General features: G+C 44.1%; 1 protein-coding gene across 7 annotated transcripts in view; it reads left to right on the top strand.

Moving 5' to 3' along the window:
- Positions 1–21,682, top strand: part of OPCML (opioid binding protein/cell adhesion molecule like) — a 931,887-nt gene that overhangs the window by 856,802 nt on the left and 53,403 nt on the right. For 2 of the 7 annotated variants that reach the window (XM_081113614.1, XM_081113610.1), the window contains one exon: positions 376–992. The exons of 2 other annotated variants lie outside the window; for them this stretch is intronic. In XM_081113614.1, coding sequence (XP_080969740.1) covers positions 376–476 — 101 coding nt within the window. In that variant the 3' untranslated portion in view covers positions 477–992. Of the gene's footprint in view, positions 1–375; positions 993–1,568; positions 2,543–21,682 lie in introns of those variants that run through there. 3 more of the 7 variants (XM_081113615.1, XM_081113613.1, XM_081113618.1) reach the window with 2 other exon arrangements.

Below are 21,682 nucleotides of genomic sequence, written 5' to 3'. Positions count from 1 at the left end.
ATAGAACACAGTTAGTGGTAATATTTATGAAATGGCCATCAGGCCCTGCCATACCATTTAGCCCTGTCTGCAGCCTTAACTTTTTAGCACATAGGCCTAACTTACTGTCATTACCTCCCTGCATCCCCCCCCCTTTTTTTTAAACCCCATCTTTCAGAGCAGGCTGTCGTGGTCAAGGCATCCCACTGATTTGCCCCTTTGAGTTTCTAAATACTCCCCATGGCACTTTCCATTTGTCCAGACTTAGAAGGGTCAGTGGTGGAAGTGAGAGGTGGGGGAATGCTCACAGAGAAGCATGTCTATATATTTGCTCAGCAATAAGTATGGTACCTTTGGGTGCATGCTAATGGCTCTGTCTCTCTTTCCCCTACACAGGGCCTGGAGCAGTCATTGATGGTGTAAACTCGGCCTCTAGAGCGCTGGCTTGTCTCTGGCTATCAGGGACCCTCTTTGCTCACTTCTTCATCAAGTTTTGATAAGAAACCATAGGTTCTCTGAGCAACGCCTGCTTCTCCATATCACAGACTTTAATCTACACTGCGGAGGGCAAACCAGTTTGGGCTTCTTTTTGTTTCTTTGTTTCTGATATTCTCTCTTGATTTTTTTTTTAAATTTGTATTCTTCAGTTTTGTTTGTTTATTTGACTTTTTTTTCCAGTTTCAATGAGTGGGGTTGGGGGAGGGGAGGGCAGGGTTCTACCATGTGTAGGCTAATCATTCATTGGTGTGTCCAAAAATGGAATCTGTTCCTGCTCCCTGGGTTCTTCCCTTTTCTCTGCTTCCCTCATCATCATCATCACCACCAAACCTCTCCTGTCCCACATACCAAAACATGAGCTCCATTTGGGCAAAACCGTGCCTCGTGATAAACACCCTGAAGACACAACTTGACTTATAATGTAGTGCACAGCAAGAGTTATATCCAAGTGTCCTATTATCTGCGTCTTTTAAGCTTTGGACCATTTTCCTGATTACAATGTACATATCCCTCTCTCCATGTTTATTATTATTATCTAATTACATTAGGGTTCACATCCTTTCTTTCTGGGAAGTTATCTCAAGGCATATATATATATATATATATATATATATATATATATATATATATATTTGCATCTTCTCTAGGTACTCTGCTCTATATGCGTTTCTCACCAGCTACAGGGATTCGAGCTTTGAAGCTATTCACTCTACCCCATACTAAAAATTTAGAAGTCAAATGACCAAAAGGGGGGTAGACATTTTGAGGATAGTATTTCCCTTAAAAAAATGCTATTCAGCTCATAAAAATGATTTATAGATAGCTGATTGTTTAGGTTTTATCAAGCTATCTATCAAAGTAATCATACAGTTATCCATCTACTCAATTGTCTGATTTTCCTCTCCATTCAATTATCTATCCACCCATCTTTCTCTCTAGTAATCTATTTACTCTATTTGTCAATCCATCAATGTAATTTTCTAACACTTCTTTCTATTTCTTTCCTCACTACTCACTATCAATTCATCACCATATTAATGTCGAATCATATTGTGTCTATTCAACTGTATTCATTTCTCCTCTACCTTCAGCAGACATTGGCATCTTCAAAATTACCTATCAGCTTCTCATGTGAAAGCCAATGATCTCACAGGCTAACAGCATAGAAAAGCAATATGGCATGGACTCTTTGGAATATGATATCCCATCCACCCAACGTAGATGCGGTTAATGGATGGACCAAAGTAGAATTCTAATGATCAGTCACTCACTATTCCCAGAAGAGACTGTGTTTTCACAGCCACCTTCTTGGGAAGTCAATTGACCCTGGGGAAGCCTTGATTGCTGCGTATTTTTCTTTTTTCACACTTGAAGGACCAAGGAGCCAACCGTCATGCTTCTCTCCGCCTTTCAAGAAAGTGTATGTCAGGAACCTATAGGATTCACCCCAGGGCTGGCTTTTCTTCATAGCAAGAGCAAAGAAGAAAAACACATCTGACTGTGGAACGGAAAGAGAGCAGTCCACCTGTCTGAGTGCGATGACTTCAGCTCTTGTCTCCTCTCTGCTCCAGTTTTAGTTGAATCTGTTTGAAAACTATCCAGTAAAAAGCCGATGAGGCCAATTACATGGTGGGTGTGTTGACAACTCTGGTGTTTGTATCAGAAAGCTCTTCTGGACTGAGGAGGGCACTTGAGCAACCCACTTAATTTCCAAGCACGTGATTAACACAACACTGCAGACAGAGGGGGAAAGTGGAAGTGACTCACAATTTCCTCTGCTACAGGCTGCTGCTCCACCAGCTCTGGGGGAGAATGTCCGCAGCTCTCCATCGTCAAAGCAAACCTAGTATAGAAACAGGAGCTGACCTTTCTACATTATCTCCTGGGACAGGAAGTACTCGGCCAGTGAGGATGCCTTGATCCAGAAGAAGGGCATTGAAAACCACACAAGGCTGTTTCACTTCACCTGTGCTGCAGGGACTGCCCTACTGAGCGGGTGAGAAAGAAGCATCCACAATGACAAGCTCACACACCTACCCTGATCCGACTGGGAAACTGTTTCAGCAAAATAATAAATAATAAATAATAAATATGTGTGTGGCTATGTGCACATATAAAATACAAACCTTTTTGCCTTGGCGTACAAAAACCTAGGCACTTTCACAAGCGTTAGAGCTGGTGCAAGTGAAATTAATACGACATTTGCCAGCTGTAAACAGACATCTGCATTTCCTAGCGAGCCACCAGGAGCCGGATTCTGGGAACATAAATGATGTGCCAAAAGCAGTGTATTGATTCCAAGTTTCCAGGGACAATCATGAGCAGACATAAAGTCATAATTAAAAGTCGGACATCAGTGTTTCAGATCTGTCACCACATTGAGCACCTGGAGTCGGGTTGGTGTCAGACGTTGGATGAGAATCAAATGTGTCATTGGAGTGGCCTACTGATCATCAATTTGATGCTTAGGAATAAAATAAATGTGGAGGCTGTGGAGAATTAGGGGTTTCAAAGAACAGGTTCTTGAAATGCACAAGCAGTACATGTTCTTCAGTCCAGGACGCATCCTAGAGGAAGGGGCCCACCCTCCTTGGGCCATGAAGGCCACCAGAACCTTCTGAACAGGGCAAGGCTGGGCCTCAGAGTCACGAAGAAACTCTGCACTGCCCTCTTCCTCTGGACACCAGGAAGCACCTCTGGTAGTGCCTATTCCAGCCACACTTCCGAGGGGGAACAGCCTACAGCCAATCCTCGTCTGTCTGGGATAAAGGAAACCAAGTAAATAAGACCCCAGGAAGCTGGGCTCTGGGAAAGGAAATTGCTCTTCCTCACAACAGGTGGCCCCCAGCTTCCGTGTTGTTTGGGTTACTTTGGTGGGGATGGCTCTATATGACAGTAGGTCTTCCCCAACAGTTTGAAGCATACCGAGCAGTAAATGCTCACTAAAGACCACATCCACAAGTACACGTGCTCTTTCAACTTTACGTATGGAGGGTAGATGGATAAGGCCTGTTGGATAGATTTTTTTTCAAGATGTCCATGGTGGGGATGGGGAAGGGGTAAAGGAGGAAAATCAAACAAGTCTCTGAGCATCCTATGCCTCTTCGCGGGTTTTCCATGGGAAGATAACCAAATAATGCTTATCTGAGAGTAGGTGAGAGGAACTCAGCAATGCCGTTACTCTGAAAACCTTCCCCTTCCCCAGACACAGTTGATATGGACTTCCACCAAAGTAATGCCAATGAGAGTGCTAGTGTTAAGATTCTGGCCAAGCTTGTTTTCTCAGAAGTTTAATGTCAAGTGCCTGATATAGTCATCTGCAAGTCTAAGCAAGTGCTTTTAGTTTTTCTCATTCGTGCTTTAACTGGGAGAGAGGAGACATACAGGAGAATGATGGTGACACATGCATATATTTTGTGCATGATTGTTCTTCTGCAACTGTGCTCAACTGAATAGAAGGAAAGGTAAGGCTTTGTATCAAAAAAGAGGTCTGGGCCTCTTTCCTTTGAAACCAGTGCCTCGTCCTAGATGGTATGTTTCCAAGATTGGGCAGTGAGTTCTCAAGACCTGGGTGAGAAGTGTGCTCTGGGACCCTAGAAACTCCATAACCAAGGATGAATTGAAGGATCTGTTTCTGCATCAACCCAGTTGCTTTGCACTCAACATGGAAGAATTAGCAAGTTCCACCTATGACAAAAGTACTCTTTCGTGAAAAGTGTAGAGAACCTCAAGGTGGGCAGTGGATCCGAAGAGAGTTTATCGCTGTCACTGCATCAGGAGTGGCTGTAAATTGAATAATCTGGTTTTGGTCAGTGCTTCCAACGCCACTGAGATTGTCTTCTCCTCTGTAGTGATGTATGAATGGCATCAGCCCATCAGTAGAAGGATGTGAGAAATGGCTCAAGATGAGGAGAGATATGGGGTGGGGTAATCCTTCACAATCTCACTGTCTTAACCAGAGAAACAGTGGCTTTGCAGTACCTGGAACCAACCCTCCATTCTCCCCTCCCCCAAAGAACACAACCCACAAATTTTTATTTTTTTAAAGAGAAAAGTTTAATCTCTTTAGAAATAGGAAAAGCAGCATAAAATTTTTCTTCTTGGAAAAATTCATTTTATATTTTTTTTTTGTCCAATAAGGAGAATCTTCACTTTGCACAAGACCTATACCTAGAAAAGCTTATACCCAATTGCCTCCCCGTGGTACTATCCAAAGTTTCCCTGTGTCTTTCTCTTAAGACAAAAACGTTTGAGCAGTTGCAATAAAACTTCACAGGTGTATAACTAGGAAGGCATCATTTTCAAGAAAGATACCATATGATGAGAACGCCTAATGATCACTGAAAGTAAACAAATAAAAATGCCAGTCTCATTTCCCTCATTTCTTATTTAAGAGAAGAGAAGTAAATGAAAGGAAGAAGAAAATAGATTTGCAATTAAAAGAAATGGCAAAAGGAGCTGAAAAGCGTGCAATTTAGCCTTCAGGTGCAGAATTCTGGGAGTCCAGAGGAATGTGGAGTGGACTCAATTAGGCCCAATTGTCTTCATCCTGAAAGTAGTCAGCCAAACCTAATTTCCCATATTTTGAGAGATTCCTTTTTGTGTCCTTCAATGGTGCCCCTTTGAAGGCACACAGTTGTTCCACCCTGAGTGCAGGAAGAAAGATTGTGAACCTTCCTACTCTTTCTCGGTCACATTCTCTGCTACTGGCAGATCTATAAGGACATCGATAATAGCAATGATAAGTAATAATAGCTGCCCTCGTGTTAGGTAGAGGGAGCAGTTTTTAATCATTCAAAAATTTTTGTGACATGTACAGTGCAATTGTGCGGAATGTGTGCGTGTACGAAAATGTATCTGTCAAGTTCAGAGTCCTCTAGATTAAAAAAAAAATTATGACTTATCAATAGTGCCGTTATAGCTATGTCAGACAATGGGTGTGCCCATTCTCACAATTATCCTTAAAGCAAATCTATGTTCAAATGCTTTAAAAATTGATCACATGATACAAGAGTATAACTTTGTCAGCTTTCTAGAGTTCTTTTTTTCTTCTTTAATTTTCTCCCCCATTTTTTTCCTGAAAAATCAATGAAGAATTGATTTCTGTCAATAATTGTATTAAGGGTGAATATACTACCTGAATTTTGTGCATGTTACATTGTAGCTGTAACCTTTTCTAATTCAGGATGAACACGAGATGGTTGTGATTGTGCAGTGTATCAATAAAATTCAAAGAAATTTGTAATTTTGGGGGGGCTTGTTATTAGGCTATGTCATTGAGCATTGAGCACTCAGGAATGGAGAAAAGTGAAGCTGACTATGCTACTACCATGTATGTGGTTTAGGTTTTGGGGAGTAGACACAATCAGGAATGCAATATTCTCTCTCTCTCTCTCTCTCTCTCTCTCTCTCTCTCTCTCCCCCGCACCTCTCTTCACCCCAAGCATATACACACATACAGCATAGAAGGCAGTCTACGCACTTTCTCTATACACATCTATATCTAATATTTATGCCATTTACAAATACTATAAGATATACCTGCAGCCTCAAAGCCTACAAAATGTATTTATTGACCGAGGCTCCATGGAATGAGAAGAGAAGTTTCAGAAATATAGTGACCAGGTATTCCTCAGTTTGGACACTCTATTCCTTAATCAATTCTGCAGTTTGATTCCACTCACAACTGTGACAAGAATGAATATGAGAAGATATGGTGACTATGTCCATTTGTTCGTAGACATATATGCCATTTTTATTGCTCTACATCTCTGGTGTTACTAAAGTATGGGTACCAGCATGAAAAGGAGACCTCGAAAGAAGCTGCACCCCTCTGGTTGCCTTCTCTAAACCATCTTTCTCTTTCATTAAAACCCCAACTCCCCTACCTTCATCACACACCTCTCTGACTTTCTGAAGAAATGGATATAATCTCTTTTGTACACTCAGCTTCTCTATCAAGTAGCCCTTCCCAGTTCTGCCAGTAACTAGATACGTGACATTGATGGGCATTTGACCTTCCTAGTGTTTGTTTCCTAATCTATACCATTTGCGAATTTGCTCCTCACAGCGTGGTTTAGTTTCTCTGGCAGTTTTTGTTCCTCTTTCAGCCACTGGGTTTCTCAAGACTTGCCTAAATAAAGCTTAAAACCAATGGCTGTTTATGGCTTGGGAGTTAGCAGAAAGGGGGTTAAGATTCCCCTGTTGATATTACCGCATGGCTAGCACCTCTGGCCAAGACGCTGAGTTAGAGTCCTGAGGATTGTTTGTTCCTGGCTTTCTAGGTAGACAAGGGCTACTGCCTGACCTTTCATGACTCTGTCTCCTTCACAGGGAATGAGACACAGATAACATGATAAACTAGATCATGTTCTTTGAAAATTAAAATACCAAGGAAATGGTAGGTACCGATGAATACATTTCCAGTTTCCTCCGGATCATTGTAAAATCATGACTTGTCAAGGAAATACATTTTCAAGCCCTTTAACCATCTTAATACCTTTAGTGCTCCTTCTCCCATCTTCATTTTATTATTCCTTTTAATCACCCTCTTCCCATCCACACCCGACCCTCTCCTGCTCCTGCTCATACATGCTGAAACGTTTACCCATCTGTCTGTTCTCCGGCTGGCACAGACATTTACCGGTCTTCCACTCCACCTGGGCACTTAGCTCAATCAATCATCAATGTACCAATTTACTTCTCCATCAGCTAACCACTCACCTATTCATTCACAGATTATGTCCCCATTTGTCTAACCCTTATTCCATCTATACACTCATGCACTTCCCTAATGTGACTGCTCCCATCTATTTATTTAAACCATCTATCCATTCCTCGCCTGTCAATCCATCTACCAATCATCCTTCATCTAGCCTTTGGCAGGCATACCTATTTACCAAGACACTTCAAGGTAATGAAAATCTTTGCTGTTATTTTTTCGTTCCGCAAGAGAGGCTTTATCTAGTTATTTTTAAGCACGGCAGCTAAACAATTGGATTGCTTTTTTGTTATTTTTTTTTGTCTAAAATACACCCTATTAAAAACATATACATAGAGGATTCCTTTAGGAAATATACTCAAGGCATTCTTATTGCTAGCAAGATGTATTACAGTTGGAAGAGGATGGAGAATTGGGAGTGGAAACCCTCAGATGAGCACATGCCGATGTTCAACTTTCTAACACTAGGCATGCAATGAGCATAACGAATGATTGAAGAGACAGGCAGGAGAGACCTTAATTGGCAACGACCTCTCTTTTGCTATTTATTTTTCTCTTAAATAAGTTAGTTATTTTTATGAAAATTAGGGAGCATAACGAATGGGTACCAAACCCAATATTTACTATTGAAAAACAAAACCCTAAAGCTAAAAATAATGCTACCTTCTTTTAACATGTTCATCTGGTCATTAGGAATGTCTTTTTTCTTATATTTTTCTATTTATTCATTCATTCATGCATCACATTTAGTTAGTAAGAAACATCCCTTAAGGAGCTCAATCTGAGATGTAAAAACAGCCCTATAAAAAGAAACATTACAGTATAATACTGCAAATATACAGATAAAGCTATGAGAAAATGACTACAGAGGGAGCAGATATTGGGAAATGATTGGAAGCTTCTTTATTTTCTCCACTTTCCCCCAGAGAAGAAAATCTGGGATGTAGACAGGTAATACAGGCAACAGATATGGTGAACAGATATATTACTTCAAAAATTAATATGGTACCAGGACCATGGCACATGCAATGTTCAAGTTTTATTGATGTAGCCAGCACACAGGTGTTGGATAGGAGAGCATCATGGAAGAGGTTATAAGCAAAAATGGCCAAAGGGCCCACACTGTGCAATTAACTGGAGATGCAGCCCACACAAGAACTCCCGGAGAAAGGGAGATATAACTTCTAGAATGTCAAATCCGGGCAGCATATTAAGTTTAATTCTGACACAGGACTACTGAGCATATATATTATCTTTCATTGGATCTCAAAGCTCCACAAGCCTTTCTGATGAGGGAAAGGAGAAAAGGGAGATTGGGTGTGGGCATAGCAGAGACTTCCAGGGTGTTGAGGCAGAAGTTAACTGTGGCCTTGCTGAATACTTTCCCCTAAAATGAGTCTCTTCAGGTAAGAGTTGACTATAACTCTGGGATTCATTTGCATTTACATGTCTAACACCATCTTCTATGCCAAAAATAAAAATATTTACATTTTTTACCTCCATGATTTGCTATATCCTGTAAAACATTTTCTTTTCTTTCTTTTTTTCTTTTTGTTAAGCTGAAGTCCTCAAAGCAAGTATTTTCTCTACAGAGACAGAATATGATGTAGTTTGGGGAAATTTACTTCTAAATTCTGACCTAACAAGTTCTGTTATGTTGCCTTCAACCAATTTCTGATCCTGCCTGAACTTTAGCCTCTTCTTGGTTAATCCAATGGTAATAATCCCCACCTCAGAAGCCTGGCTATGAGAATGATTACCTGTAAAGAAGTAAGAATGCTTAACATGGTGCCTGGTGCATATAAGTTACAAAATAAGCATTAGGTCCCCTCCCACCATTTCTTCCTCAGCTTTCCTTCAAAGTCCTCACTTTCCTGAGTCCCTATAAGACATCATTTCAACTGTATGTGCCTCTTTCAAAAACTGAAGAAAATATATTTTCGGTGTTATTTTTTATTGAAATTTAAAAGGAAGAAACACACTTTTGATTTCTGGATGCAAGCTTAGAAAACTGGGAGGATTTTTGGTAGACCACCACAGAAATGTTGAAAAAATAGAGTGGGTATTAATTTTCAATCTAATAAACATGTATGCAGTACCTAATATATGACAAGTACTGCGACAAACACAAAATACTGTCTACCTTTAAGAACATCCCAGTCCAGTGGGGGATTTAAAATTACAGCACAACACAGGAGGTGTTGCTCAAGGGCTAGAGAACCCAGGAGAGGGTACATACACAGACATCAGAGCTCAAGGAAGACTTGCAGAAGATGAGATGCCTGAGCTGAGTCTTGAAGGAGCTGAAGGAATTAGCCATGTAAAGGGAGGGAAGAGGAGCAACTGAGTAATGGCAAAGGCATAGCAAGGTCAAGAAATTCCAAGTACAGATTATCCAAGGAGGGTGAAGGCAGAGGCACAGGGCAGGACAGAAGGTAGAAAGGGCAGGCAAGAGCCAAATCCTTAAAAACTTTGCAGGAAATGCTGAGATGTTGGGATCTGTCCTAAAATAGATAGAGCAGACATCAAAGGACTTAATCAGGAGCCTAGATGGAATTCACACTGAGAAAGGTCACTATTGCAGGAGGGTAGATTAATGGGCATTGGTTAAACTGGCAAGGGCAAAACATCTTAAGGGCAACTGAAATAATTCAGATGAAAAAAATGACTGGGAGTAATAAGAAGTAGGAGAGAAGTTGAAGTGATTGTTAGAGGGCAGATCAATTCGGAAGGAATAGATGCATGTGGCGATGGAGAGATGGGCAATATTCCAGGTTTCCAATTTTGCCAACTGGGTGGAAGATGGTATCTTCAGTGATTCTGAAAACTAAGGAAGATGCTAAGGTCCCATCCAGTTTTTATATATCTTTGTAAGCATCCTTAGAAGTCCCAGGTGGAGGGGTTTGGGCACCATCAGGACTCTCCTGAGTCGTGTAATTATACCCATCCTCATCTAGAAGGGGTGCTGATATCCTCCCTCCCTTTAGTTTGATGGGAACTCCAGCTCCTGTGTCATTTGCAAGTCATTTCTCATTGTCCATTCCCTGCGTCTCCTGATTTTGTCTTACAAAGGTACTGTTTTCATTGTTCATTGTGATGGCAGGGTAGAGAGCAGTCCTTGGATTCGGCAGTCAGGAAGCAACTAACAGATGACTGAGCAGGGAAGGGGAAACTGACACAGCTGTCTCACCACCCAGATGGGATCTGGCACCTCTCACGTCTAACACTAGGGCCAAACCACCATTCCCTGTGTGGTGAGAGAATGGCTGGGCTCCGAGAGTGTTTGGACGTATTTTATTACAATCCATCTGCTTGGTTACAGCAAGGCGAGTCCTCTTTGTGTTCTTACCATATAATTTGATGCTCACTTGCTTGGGAACAAATTTTAGAAAAGTTCTTAAGCTTCCAAACCTCATTGGAGAGCTACTTCTGACTCCATTTGAATGATTCAAGAATATAGATATACTTCTAGCTTTAATTCCCCCCTCCCCCCGCCAATATTCACAGAGCAGCTCTCCTAAAACTAGGGAAGCCTGAATCGTAGCAGGAAGCCATGGTGTCTGGCTGCCTGTCAAGGCAACACAATTTTCCAGGTGGCCCATCAGTGTATGTGAACGCAGAGCTACGGGAGTTTGAGCCCATGTATGTTCACTGCTCTGAGCTGAGGCAGCAGGATCTGCAAGAGAGGGAGAGCTGAATATAAACCCTGATTCTGTCATACACTAGTGCAACTTATAGCCTCAGTGTGCTCACCTGCAAAGTAGACACTGCTGTGAGGTGTACAGTACAAGGTGCAGCACAGAAGGACTTGACAAGCTCCTGAAATATAGATGCTTGGCACAGAGAGACAGCCAGTTACTTAATTTCTGTTCACCACCCTCTGCTCTGTCTTCTCCTTTGCCAAACCACCCCACACCTACCACACATGATGGTCTAGAAGGCATAGTGTAAGCTAAGAGATGATTCTGTTCTAAATCACATTCTCAGGTTTGTTGTTGGAAGCATGAGATAAAAATGGGTAGAGTGCCTAGCAAAGAATCCAGCTCTCTATGTATTTTATATTATCCACTTCCTTCTACCCTTTCCCCCTATTTCTCAGTGCAGTCCTTAGGGTATAAGAAATCAACTACACATGCATCGTGGTTGTCTATGGATGTCCCGGGCCTGAGACCCTGCAGGGTGCGAAGGTGCTTTCACGGTTGGCTGTCCCTGAGGAAGAAGGCAAGCTGGGCTCTGCCCATGGAGCCTGCATCTCTTGCTCTTATTCCCCACCTGGTGGATTTGCAAGGACGGTTGCTCTGGTTACAAGACCAAGTCAGTTTCTGTCTCTTCTCAGTAAAGGTCTTTGGGGAATCTGCTTGTTAGAGAAGTAGTAGCTGCATGGTGGAGTCAACGGGGACAGTAAAGAGACCTACCGGAGGTCCTCAGCTACAAAGGCACCAGCTCTCTTGAAGCCAGAGTCTCCATCTCCATGCTACGCAGGCAGCCCAGACAACCTGACTTCTCCCCCTTGTGAGATGGTGGCTCCAGGACCCGAGTCGGTGTGCTTGTTTGACTGTGTCCCCTTTCATGTCAATTTCTCATTGAGTTACTCACAGAACTCCATGCTGCCCCTGCCTTGCTCTCTCCTGTACTGATCTCTGTTCTGTGGGTAGTATCAGCACTCTTCAACTGTCCCTTCCCTCCTCTTAAGTCTTACCTTAAGGATGTTGAAACTGCTGAGGGAGAGAGTAATACAAGGAGTGGAAGGGGCCATTGGAGGTGTGTGTGTGTGTGTGTGTGTGTGTGTGTGTGTGTAAAATTTCTGTTGTGTGAATATTCTATTTGTTTTAGCACAGTGATGTCCACAGGCTAACATATTTTATCAGACCCATTCCTTGCACAATAGCATATGGCAACAGCAATGTGTGTGCAGGGAGGAGGCAGGTGCGAGTGGGAGCTGAGCAAGGGCCAAAAGCTGCTAACATTTATATGTTTATGAAAATCATCCATGTAGCAAGGAGCTTTCCCAGGTATGGATTCATATAACCTGGGAAACAACCTCAGAAGTAATGCGTTGCCCTCACTGAAGCTCCGAGGACACTGCTAGAGGTTAGCAGGCTTGGGAACCCAGTTCAAGATGGTCCGATTCCATATGGCATGCTTTCCCCAGTTCCACTCCAAGTTGCCTGCCGTTCTCAGGGTCCACCCCATGTTCCAAAGCACACTGGGCTCTCTATTAATAGAACGCAAGAACGAGTCCTGTAAGTGTTTTTTGTAAGTACACCTTCTTTTTGAGCTTCCAGAAAGGAAGGTGGTAGCATGGAAGGTGGGGGGAAGGGGTTCTGTCTCTTGGTAAGACTACCACCAGAGATCTGGCTTCCGGGGTCAGGTCTAGAAAAAGGCTGGGCTCTTCAGCACTTACCCATTCCTCTTTCCCATTGAAGACAAGCCCCTGGTGTTGTTAGCTAAACTATCCATGAGTCGGAGAGACTCAGGGAAGCGACAGAGAAGAGGGAAAGTAAATCCTACAAAGAAGTGAGAAGAGGAAATAATTTAATTCCAGGCTCCAAGTACACAATAGAGTGTCATCTGAGTAAAAGGAGATCACTTCTCTTTGTTTTCTAGTTTGGACAAAATAAGAAAAATCAACAAAAATCACAGCCGAGGAAAATAGATTATGGACAATGAAGTATAGAATATATTCAGTCAAATCTGACTTCTTTCAGGCAAAAGGGAACTATTGACTTTAAATAAATATAAATGTATGTCTATAAAAATAGCTATCTACCTACCTACCTACCAACCCATCCATCATCTATTCTCTGTCACCATCTACTACACCAAACTCAATGACAGCAGACAGTTTGTGTTGGCTGTTTCCCAAACATCTACAATGGTGTCCGACACATGGTGAACCACAGTATTGGTTAAATGAATGAACCCAAGCCTTTTGAGCAGAGGCCTCACAGAAATCTACTGGGCAGACTGGAAGGGAGAAAGTCAACACCAGTAGGAAGGAAGGTGGGGAGGTAAAGATCTCTGTGTGGTCCATTTTTGTGATCATGAGGGTAGGAGATAGTCATGGGCTGGAAAGCATCATACAGATATGGAAGATATTGAGAAGGGAGAATCCATGGTATCTACCTACTTATTACTTTGTCCCAAAGGAAATGGGTCCGAATAGAATAGGTATTCTCTTTTAATCATGTTCTGTTGGCATATTTTGTTTGTCTGTTTCTCTTTGACAGTAATGCTGATCTTGTATTTCCATAAGTGTTCATGTTTTAAGAAGCTTGGGCTTCACCATTGAGACAAATTATCTACAATACAAAAGCTGATGGCTTGCCTAGCAAACACCTAACTAGTTAGCACCCAGATGGAGCTGGTGTCCAGGCTCCCTGGCTGCTAGTCCTTGGCTGGTCATTTTTCCTTCCAAATCTGCTTCTGTCCTCATTCCAGAATCATCGTGACCTTGCACCCCACTTTCTCCTGTAGGGAAGTCAAACTTTTATGCCCTCAAAATAGTTTTTCTCTTACTCACAGGCAAGCCCAGTGGCCTCCAAAGGTCAATCTCTGTCTACTTTCATTTTTCATCCAGCTTAGCCTGCACCTTCATACCTTACCCGAAGGACAGGGAGAACTCAGCAGGAGGAAAGCATTAAACTGGCCCCATTTCCCATGAACCATCATGAATGAAGATAGCAAAGGGCAATGTGATAAGGAGGTGGATTCACACTAGAGCAGTGGTTCTCAACCTTCCTAATGCCATGATCCTTTAATACAGTTCCTCATGTTGTGGTGACCCCCAACCATAAAATTATTTCCGTTGCTACTCCATAACTGTAAGTTTGCTACTGTTATGAATTGTCATGTAAGTATCTGATATGCAGGATGTATTTTCATTGTTACAAATTGAACATAATTAAAGCATAGTGATTAATCACAAAAACAATATGTAATTATATATGTGTTTTCCGGTGGTCTTAGGCGACCCCTGTGAAAGGGTCGTTCGACCCCCAAAGGAGTCGCGACCCACAGGTTGAGAACCACTGCACTAGAGGATTCCCAAGATCCATGACCCCCTTTGTAAGAGCACCCACTATGTGCCAGCAGCATACTAAGTCCAATTAGGAGTCTAGTGACATTAAATGTGGTCCTGGCCACCTGGGAGTATAGGATGGAATTAGAAGGACCACACTCATGATTATATGTTTAAAATGATAAATGGTGAGGCGCAGTCCTTAGATGTGGCATCCCATTGGCAGTAAGTTTGGAGGGTGATTAAATCACAGAGCTGATTTTAGGTTAAAATGCCTCCCATTCCTACCCACAGGCTTTCCCAGCCAGGCAAGCTCAGGGCAGGCTACCTGAGAGAGTGAGGCTGAGAAAGAGGCCAGTCCGCCTCCCTCCCAGGCCCAGTGCAACCAGTGGCCTCAAGGGGTCCATTGTTCTCTCCTCATAAACTATAAACAGCACTCACAGAAGGGAGAGAGGTCCAAATAACTGGGCTGGGTGAGCGCCCAGCTGCCGCTGTCCTCAAAGCCACATCAGTAAACAGCACCGCAGCAATCAATTTGGCTTCTTTGATGAAGACAAAACCATAGAGGAAAACCATTAGGAGAGGTAATAAAGGGCCTTCTTGTACAGTTAATAGAGAGCCTCCTGGATGGAAAAAGCCCAGCTGCTGCCGCTGAAAATTTACTTCTGTTTTCAAGTTCAAATAGAAACTAAAACATTATCTTCGTGGGAATTGATTTTACGTCTTCCGAACACATATGCCACCTTAATTGTGATTTGTGTGATAGTTCAGCTGCTGAAAGCTTTCGTTTATCTCTACCTGGTTAAACAACTTTAAATAATAACAAGTCAATATATCTGTCTATTGACCCGGGTTCTCGCATCCCCAGAGCACACTGGCGAAGAAGAAGAAAAAGGTGTTTAACCCCTCCCGGCCCCGGACTGTCCCGAATCCATTTCCCCATGTTCGATGTGAATGGGAAGATATAATTGTTCAAAAAATGAAATGAATAGAAATATGCAGAGCCTTTTCTGGTGTGCTTTCTCCTGCAGAGGCGGATTGTTGTGTATGTGTGTGTGTGTATGTGTGCGTGCGTGTGCACGTGTGTGTGTTGTATGTTTAACCTTAATGTATTCTTTAAATGAAAAAAGAGTCTGATTTCTTTTTGTCAAATTATCCTGCACTAAATTTTCTAATTTATTTTAGTTACAGAAATTTTACTTTTGCATTGAGCTCAAGAAAAGAGGTAGCAAATATGGCAGCTTGTTTTAAAAGACCCACATAAATGAACAAAACAGACTGTGACCTCTCCACAGTGTTTTTTAAAAGACATACTTTTTTCATAGAAATGCTTAATGTTATGTACAATGCGGCGGGCAGGTGAGAGAAAGGAATTCTTTTATTCTGATGAACTTAAACCTCAAATTCTTTGGAGAGTAAAATTTTAGGTGGTAATAGTGGTGATGGGGTACAATCTGGGTTTGTTTGTCTGTTTGCTTTTGGTGTGTTTGTTTTTGATGAACCACATCACTTGTCAGCCAATAGAAGGCAAGTGTGGAGCCAGCTAGCACCCCAGAGCACATCCACTCAGCACCTCATCCTTAAGGCCCACCCATGAGGCAGAATGGAGCCAGCCAGCTGCAGCTAGCCCCTTTGGCGAGGGTCAGGAGATTTCCCTCTGTCCTTCGGGTCCTCTCCTTCTGTGAACTTGCCCTTGGGGTCAAGGGTCAGGAATGCAGTCAAGGGTCAGAGTCTGTCTCTCCCAGAATGCTCTCACATTTAACCACCTGGCAAGGAGAGAACGCGGCCAGAATCCCCAGCTCTCCACGGACCCACCTTTTCCCAGTGTTGGCCTTAATCCTGTAAAGCAAATGGGGAGTGTCTGTGGGAGGTGAAGAGATTTCTAGGTACAAGCTGCCCGGTGTCAGCACAGCTCCAGGCCACAGAGAGGACCAGCGTGTAATGTGCTGCTAGGAGGAAGAAGGGCCATCCAACAAAACACGCCATCTTACTTAGGACAGCCATGGGCATGGAGGGAGGCAGGAGGCTGCAGGCATCAGTGAGTAACTTTAGGATTCACTCACATGTTAAGGATGTTTCTTCCAAGTTTTCCACAAACTCTATTTTAGGACTTTGTTTTCTAAGTGCTATCATTCCCATCCAGGTCTCCATTTAAAATGCACTCTTCCCTTAGAGGTGCTCACTTTCTCTGCTCCCTCCCAGGTCTCCCAGAAAGCCCTACAGACACAGAGTAAATAATAACATCAACAATAGTAATAATACTTACAACTGCCAGGTGGCTTATACACAGTGAGCTGTGAAGATGGGAAGGTATCAGTCATTGCTAACTAAGAAAACCCTTCTTTTGGATTTGGGTTTACCTGGTAGAAAACATTTCTTGATGCATTCCTGTTTGTTCTCCCTGTGTTTGCCTCCAGGGCACGGACTGTGTATTAATTATCTGTGTATTTTCAGCCGTGAATGAGTGACTGACTGAATGGATGAATCTATGTATTTATTTTTTTAAAATCCCATAGCCTGCTTCATAGGGTTTGTACAATTCCCCCTTTAATGTTGAAATTGCAATGACATCTGTACCAAGACTCTCTAGGCGCCGGCATGAAAGTGAGTCTGTGCTGCCCCGGGTCTTATGGTGCCCGATGTGTACTGTGCTCATTCTGTCTTAGACCTACTTGTCAAAGTCTCCGTGTATGTCTGCAGAGGCAACATTATACCAATAAAAGCTGCCCACTCCCCCCTTCCCAATACCCTACCCTATCAGCTCTTGTCTACGTTTGTCATTTTCTATTTCTCTCCAATTTGGGTCCTCATATAGGTAATTGTACAGAGGCATACATATAGCAACGATATAATCCTTGCTATATACCACAGTTATTAAAAGGAAAGTGGGTATCTTCTCCAGATTATGACTTGGGCAGAGGGTGAGGGACAGCTTCACTTGGCATATAATAGTCACTCAATAAAAGCATGTTGGTTGAGTTCAATGAAAGGGCCAGAAGTGCTGCTCAAATAGCAGACAGGCAGGTGAAGGCCCAGGAAGGCCCAGCTGGCATGGAATTTCAGGCAGCAGACAGAAGAGCCCCAGTAAGCATCTCATTCATTTCCTACTCAAAATAAACAGTCTGAACCATGACATCATCCAAATTCTTGGTGACCATTTCCAAGGAAAAACAAAGTGGGGAGCAATGGGGGGGGCTGGAGAAGTGAGCAAAGACACCATCCTGCAGAGCTGAGGGAGGGCCTGGGGAGGGGGCGACACCAAGGCAATTCAGTCGTTCTTTTGCGGATGAAGAAACTGAAATCCAGAGAAAAGGGTGCCCAGTGAACAAACCGAGGCCAAGGCACTGGCGCCCAGCTGGGGCCCTTTCCCTACCCCTGGCTGCCTGCTCAGCCCCAGGCAGGAGTGCAAACCCAAAGCTTCCTCCAGGGGTGCATTCTCCAGCCCATCCTTGTCCACAGCTGCCCTGAAGGGGAGCACCTGAGACCCTGGAGGGTACAGGGAGGGGACGGTGAGAAGAGACAGGGGCCCACTCTGGGCCTGGAGACTTGCTTTCTTACTTGTTACTCTGACTGAAGGAGTCGCTTCAACTTGTTGGTTTGGGGAAGTCAGAATTGAAATGCAGGCTGCTGTGCCACCCTCCTCTGCCCATAAGCGGCTCAGTTCTCTCTTCGTGCACAGGGGGGCGCTAGCAATACGCAGCGACAGCCCCAGCCACATTTGCGCTCTGAGCCCTGGGGAGGGTCTTCATCACAGCCTTCCAGTGAGCACCGCAGCTCTTCCCCAGCTGGTTCTGCACTGCAGACCGGGTGCTGGCTGGCTAGGGTCCCTCCTTTAAGAAGCCTGGCCTTCTCTGATGAACCCCACTGATGGCAATGTCTCCCCAGCGCGTGGGTCACTTGGCACTTGACCTTTACAGGGAAGCTGCGGCTTTGTAAAGCCTCCCTAGGCATTTCTGTCTGCTTCGCACACAGGCCCTGCTTCCTGGGGTGCTCCCCAGAGAGCTGTGTCCTCGGGAGGGCACTGGGTGAGGTGCACTGAACCTGGAGCCACCAGACCTGTGCTCACCTAACTTTAGGCGGCGCTTTTTACCTCTCTGAGCCTCCGTTTCTTTGTGGAATTAAGAATCATAGCTATGCCACAGGGACCTCTGAGAATGAATGAATGAAAACCACTGCGCTGGCCGCTCCCCAGGTCCACGTGCTGTGGGAACTACTCCCTTACTCTGCACAGGGCGAGCTAGCACGTGCTGTCTGCGCCATTCCTTCCTAGCCAGCCCTGCGCTGGGCACCAGGTAAGCGCCCGAACAAAGACAGTTCCTGCTCTCAAGGAGCCTGGTGGGGGCAACAAGAATGGGGACAATTCAATGTAAAGCAGAGGTGCTAAGGTCTGATGCTGGCCACATGGGAGGGCTCTATCCTGCCTTGAAGAGGGAGCAGGAGCTGGGGAGATGATGTAACCCCTCTTCCCCCAGATCGGAGGACTCTGAGATGCAGGGAAGGAACCTGGGGCCACACACTCCTCTGTTGTTGTCAAACCCCGCTCCTCAGCATCCCCAGAATGTTCTTGACTGCGAAGCATGACAAAGCAACCGAGGTTGGACTTCTTACCCCGCTTCTGGGAAACTGAGACAGCCCCCCCACCCCCAGTGCTGTGGAGAGCATTGCAAGGAGATACTGTAGGGGACTGTTTCTCGGCTGACCACAGATGGTGATAACTACAAACAAGAAGAGTTAATAATGCCAATAGGTTTGGCACCTGATTGAAAATCAATTCTTCTCAGGTTCCCTGTCCTTCCCTCGGGCTGCCAAACCTCACAGCTCTAGGGCCTCTTTAGATTCCCCCTCTTAGGGGGGGCCAAGTTTCACTCGCTTCACTTTTCTAAATGCCTCACACAGGCTCCAATCACAAGACGGTCCCCCAGCCCTGAGAACCGGCCCTCACGAAAGGCCAAGGCTGTTGGTTACAGACAGTCACACTGAGGTCATAAGTGCCCTGGATGCTTGTCCTTCCAGGGTTGATTTAAGAGGATGAGCTCTGCTCACCTTAGGACCCCAGCAGGCCTACATGTACTCAGAGAGCACCTTTGTCCCAGTGCAGAAGGAAGTGAATAAATTATTTGGATCCTCATGTCTAAAAGGTAGCTTGTAGCTGGCCAGTGTGGCTCAGTGGTTGAGTGTGGACTCATGAACCAGGAGGTCACAGTTCGATTCCTGGTCAGGGCACATGCCCCAGTTGTGGGCTTGAACCCCAGTAGGGGCTGTGCAGGAGGCAGCCAATGGATAATTCTCTCACCTTTGATGTTTCTATCTCTCGCTCCCTTTCCCTTTTTCTCTGAAATATATAGAAAATATATTTTAAAAGGTAGCTTGCCTAGTGTTTATGTGCAATCTCAAGAAATTTTAATGCATTTATGGAAGATTCCTATCTTTTCTCTGACCTCTTTTGTCTTCAGGGAACTTGAACTTAATTTTGAAAAGAAAAAAGTGCTCCATTTGACTCTAACTTGACATGAGTGACCTGTAATCATTTCTTTTTGACCCAAATAAACTTTTTAGTTTATCGATCTTCATGCAACCCCACCCTTCTTTTCCTGTGACCCCTGTATACCAGGGCCTTTCCTCTCAGCCTCCTCAAATTTAGAAAATATACACTCTGCAGAAAATGCCTCAATTTATTTTGAAAACTTTTGTTGACCTTTGGTTGACCCCAGTGAACTGGAAATGAATGTATTGATCTCTGCCTGACCCCATTCCTCAGGAGCCATGCGCTCTTTATACTTCTGGAATTACTGAAGAAGGGGAGCATGACATAACAAATCTACAGATTTCTTCCATTAGCCATTCATAGCTATCGTGTACTGTTTTCGTTCCAAAGTAAATACTGTTGCCTAAAAATCAATTGAGCTGTGGAGACCTGGGAGCGTCAGAGGCAGCTGCATCATCTTCTTTGTATTCAATTTTCTCCCCAGAACTCCCCATGGAATGAAGTCATCTCAAAACTACTGTCTCTCGAATGTGCATTTCAGTTGTGACTCGATTCATCTCCTTGTTGATTCCTCTACATAAATCAACTCTCCTGGTATTGGCTCACATGCTATCTATCATTCCCGCTTCTCCCTCTCAAGCTGTGTCTTTAGGAGGCTGGGAAAAGACGGACAACTTTTCTTGTTTATAGTTATCATCACCATATGTGGTTGGTTGAAAATGGTCCCCTACCCCATTCCAGTCCCTGCAACCTGTGACCCTACCCTCATATAGAAAAAAGAAGTGGGGGAGGGCTTTAATTATTTGATTTAATAGTTATGAATCATAAGATAGGGATACTATCCTGGATTATCCAGTGGGCCCGGAATGCTTTCATGTGCATGCGGGAGGATATTGGCATGTGTGTGGTCTGATGGGAATGATCCAGTAGAGAATGAGAAAGGTAATGCAGGAGACAGTGGAAATAATTACAAGACAAAAGTGTGAGCCTAGCCGAACCGGTTTGGCTCAGTGGATAGAGCTTCGGCCTGCGGACTCAAGGGTCCCAGGTTCGATTCCGGTCAAGGGCATGTACCTTGATTGTGGGCACATCCCCAGTGGGGGGTGTGCAGGAGGCAGCTGATCGATCTCTCTCATCCATGTTTCTAACTCTCTGTCCCTCTCCCTTCTTCTCTGTAAAAAATCAATAAAATATATTTTTAAAAAAAGTGTGAGCCTAAAGTGGGCAAATAGGATATGAATTCCACTGTACAAGGAGGGTTACCTTCCAATAGAAATAAGGGTAAGATTTGTTGGGAGAGGAGAAACATTACAATGCGTGTGTACAGACGAAGGCTCACCCGTTGGTCAGGATTCCTAAGGAAACAGGCAGCCGATGCTTCATTTGGGTGCTGCAGACCCAGGAGAACAAGGATGAGGGAAAAGTGGGTGTGACAATAAGAGACTTAAAGCACAGAATAACGTGATGCTTTACCATTCTGGCTACCGCTTCTCAGTGAGCCCAGCAGGGAAGAGACGACACGCGTCACTTTGAAGGTGCTGCTGCTCAAAACACATGTGGGTCTTCTCTGCATGGTGTACATGGAACACCTATGTGTTGAAATAGTCTATGCCGTGGTTGGCAAACTGTGGCTCGCGAGCCACATGAGGCTCTTTAGCCCCTGGAGTGTGGCTCTTCCACAAAATACCACGTAGGGGTGCGCATGTACAGTGCGATTGAAACTTTGTGGCCCATGCGCAAAAGTCGGTATTTTGTGGAAGAGCCGATATTTTGTGGAAGAGCCACACTCAAGGGGCCAAAGAGTCGCATGTGGCTCATGAGCCGCGGTTTGCCGACCACTGGTAGAGGAATTTATTTTCTCTGTGGTACCCATGCCTTGCTTTTCCTGAGTCAAAGTTGTCTGTACAGTGTAAGTACTTCTGGGTTGTACCATCTGACCCCTTTGATGGCCACTGGGGATATGAGATCCTATGCCATG

The sequence above is a fragment of the Myotis nattereri genome (genome assembly GCF_964212035.1).
Source record: "Myotis nattereri genome assembly, chromosome: 19".
Classification (NCBI taxonomy): domain Eukaryota; kingdom Metazoa; phylum Chordata; class Mammalia; order Chiroptera; family Vespertilionidae; genus Myotis; species Myotis nattereri.
The sequence above is the reverse complement of the archived record's forward strand: the minus strand, read 5'-3'. Positions and strand labels throughout refer to the sequence as shown.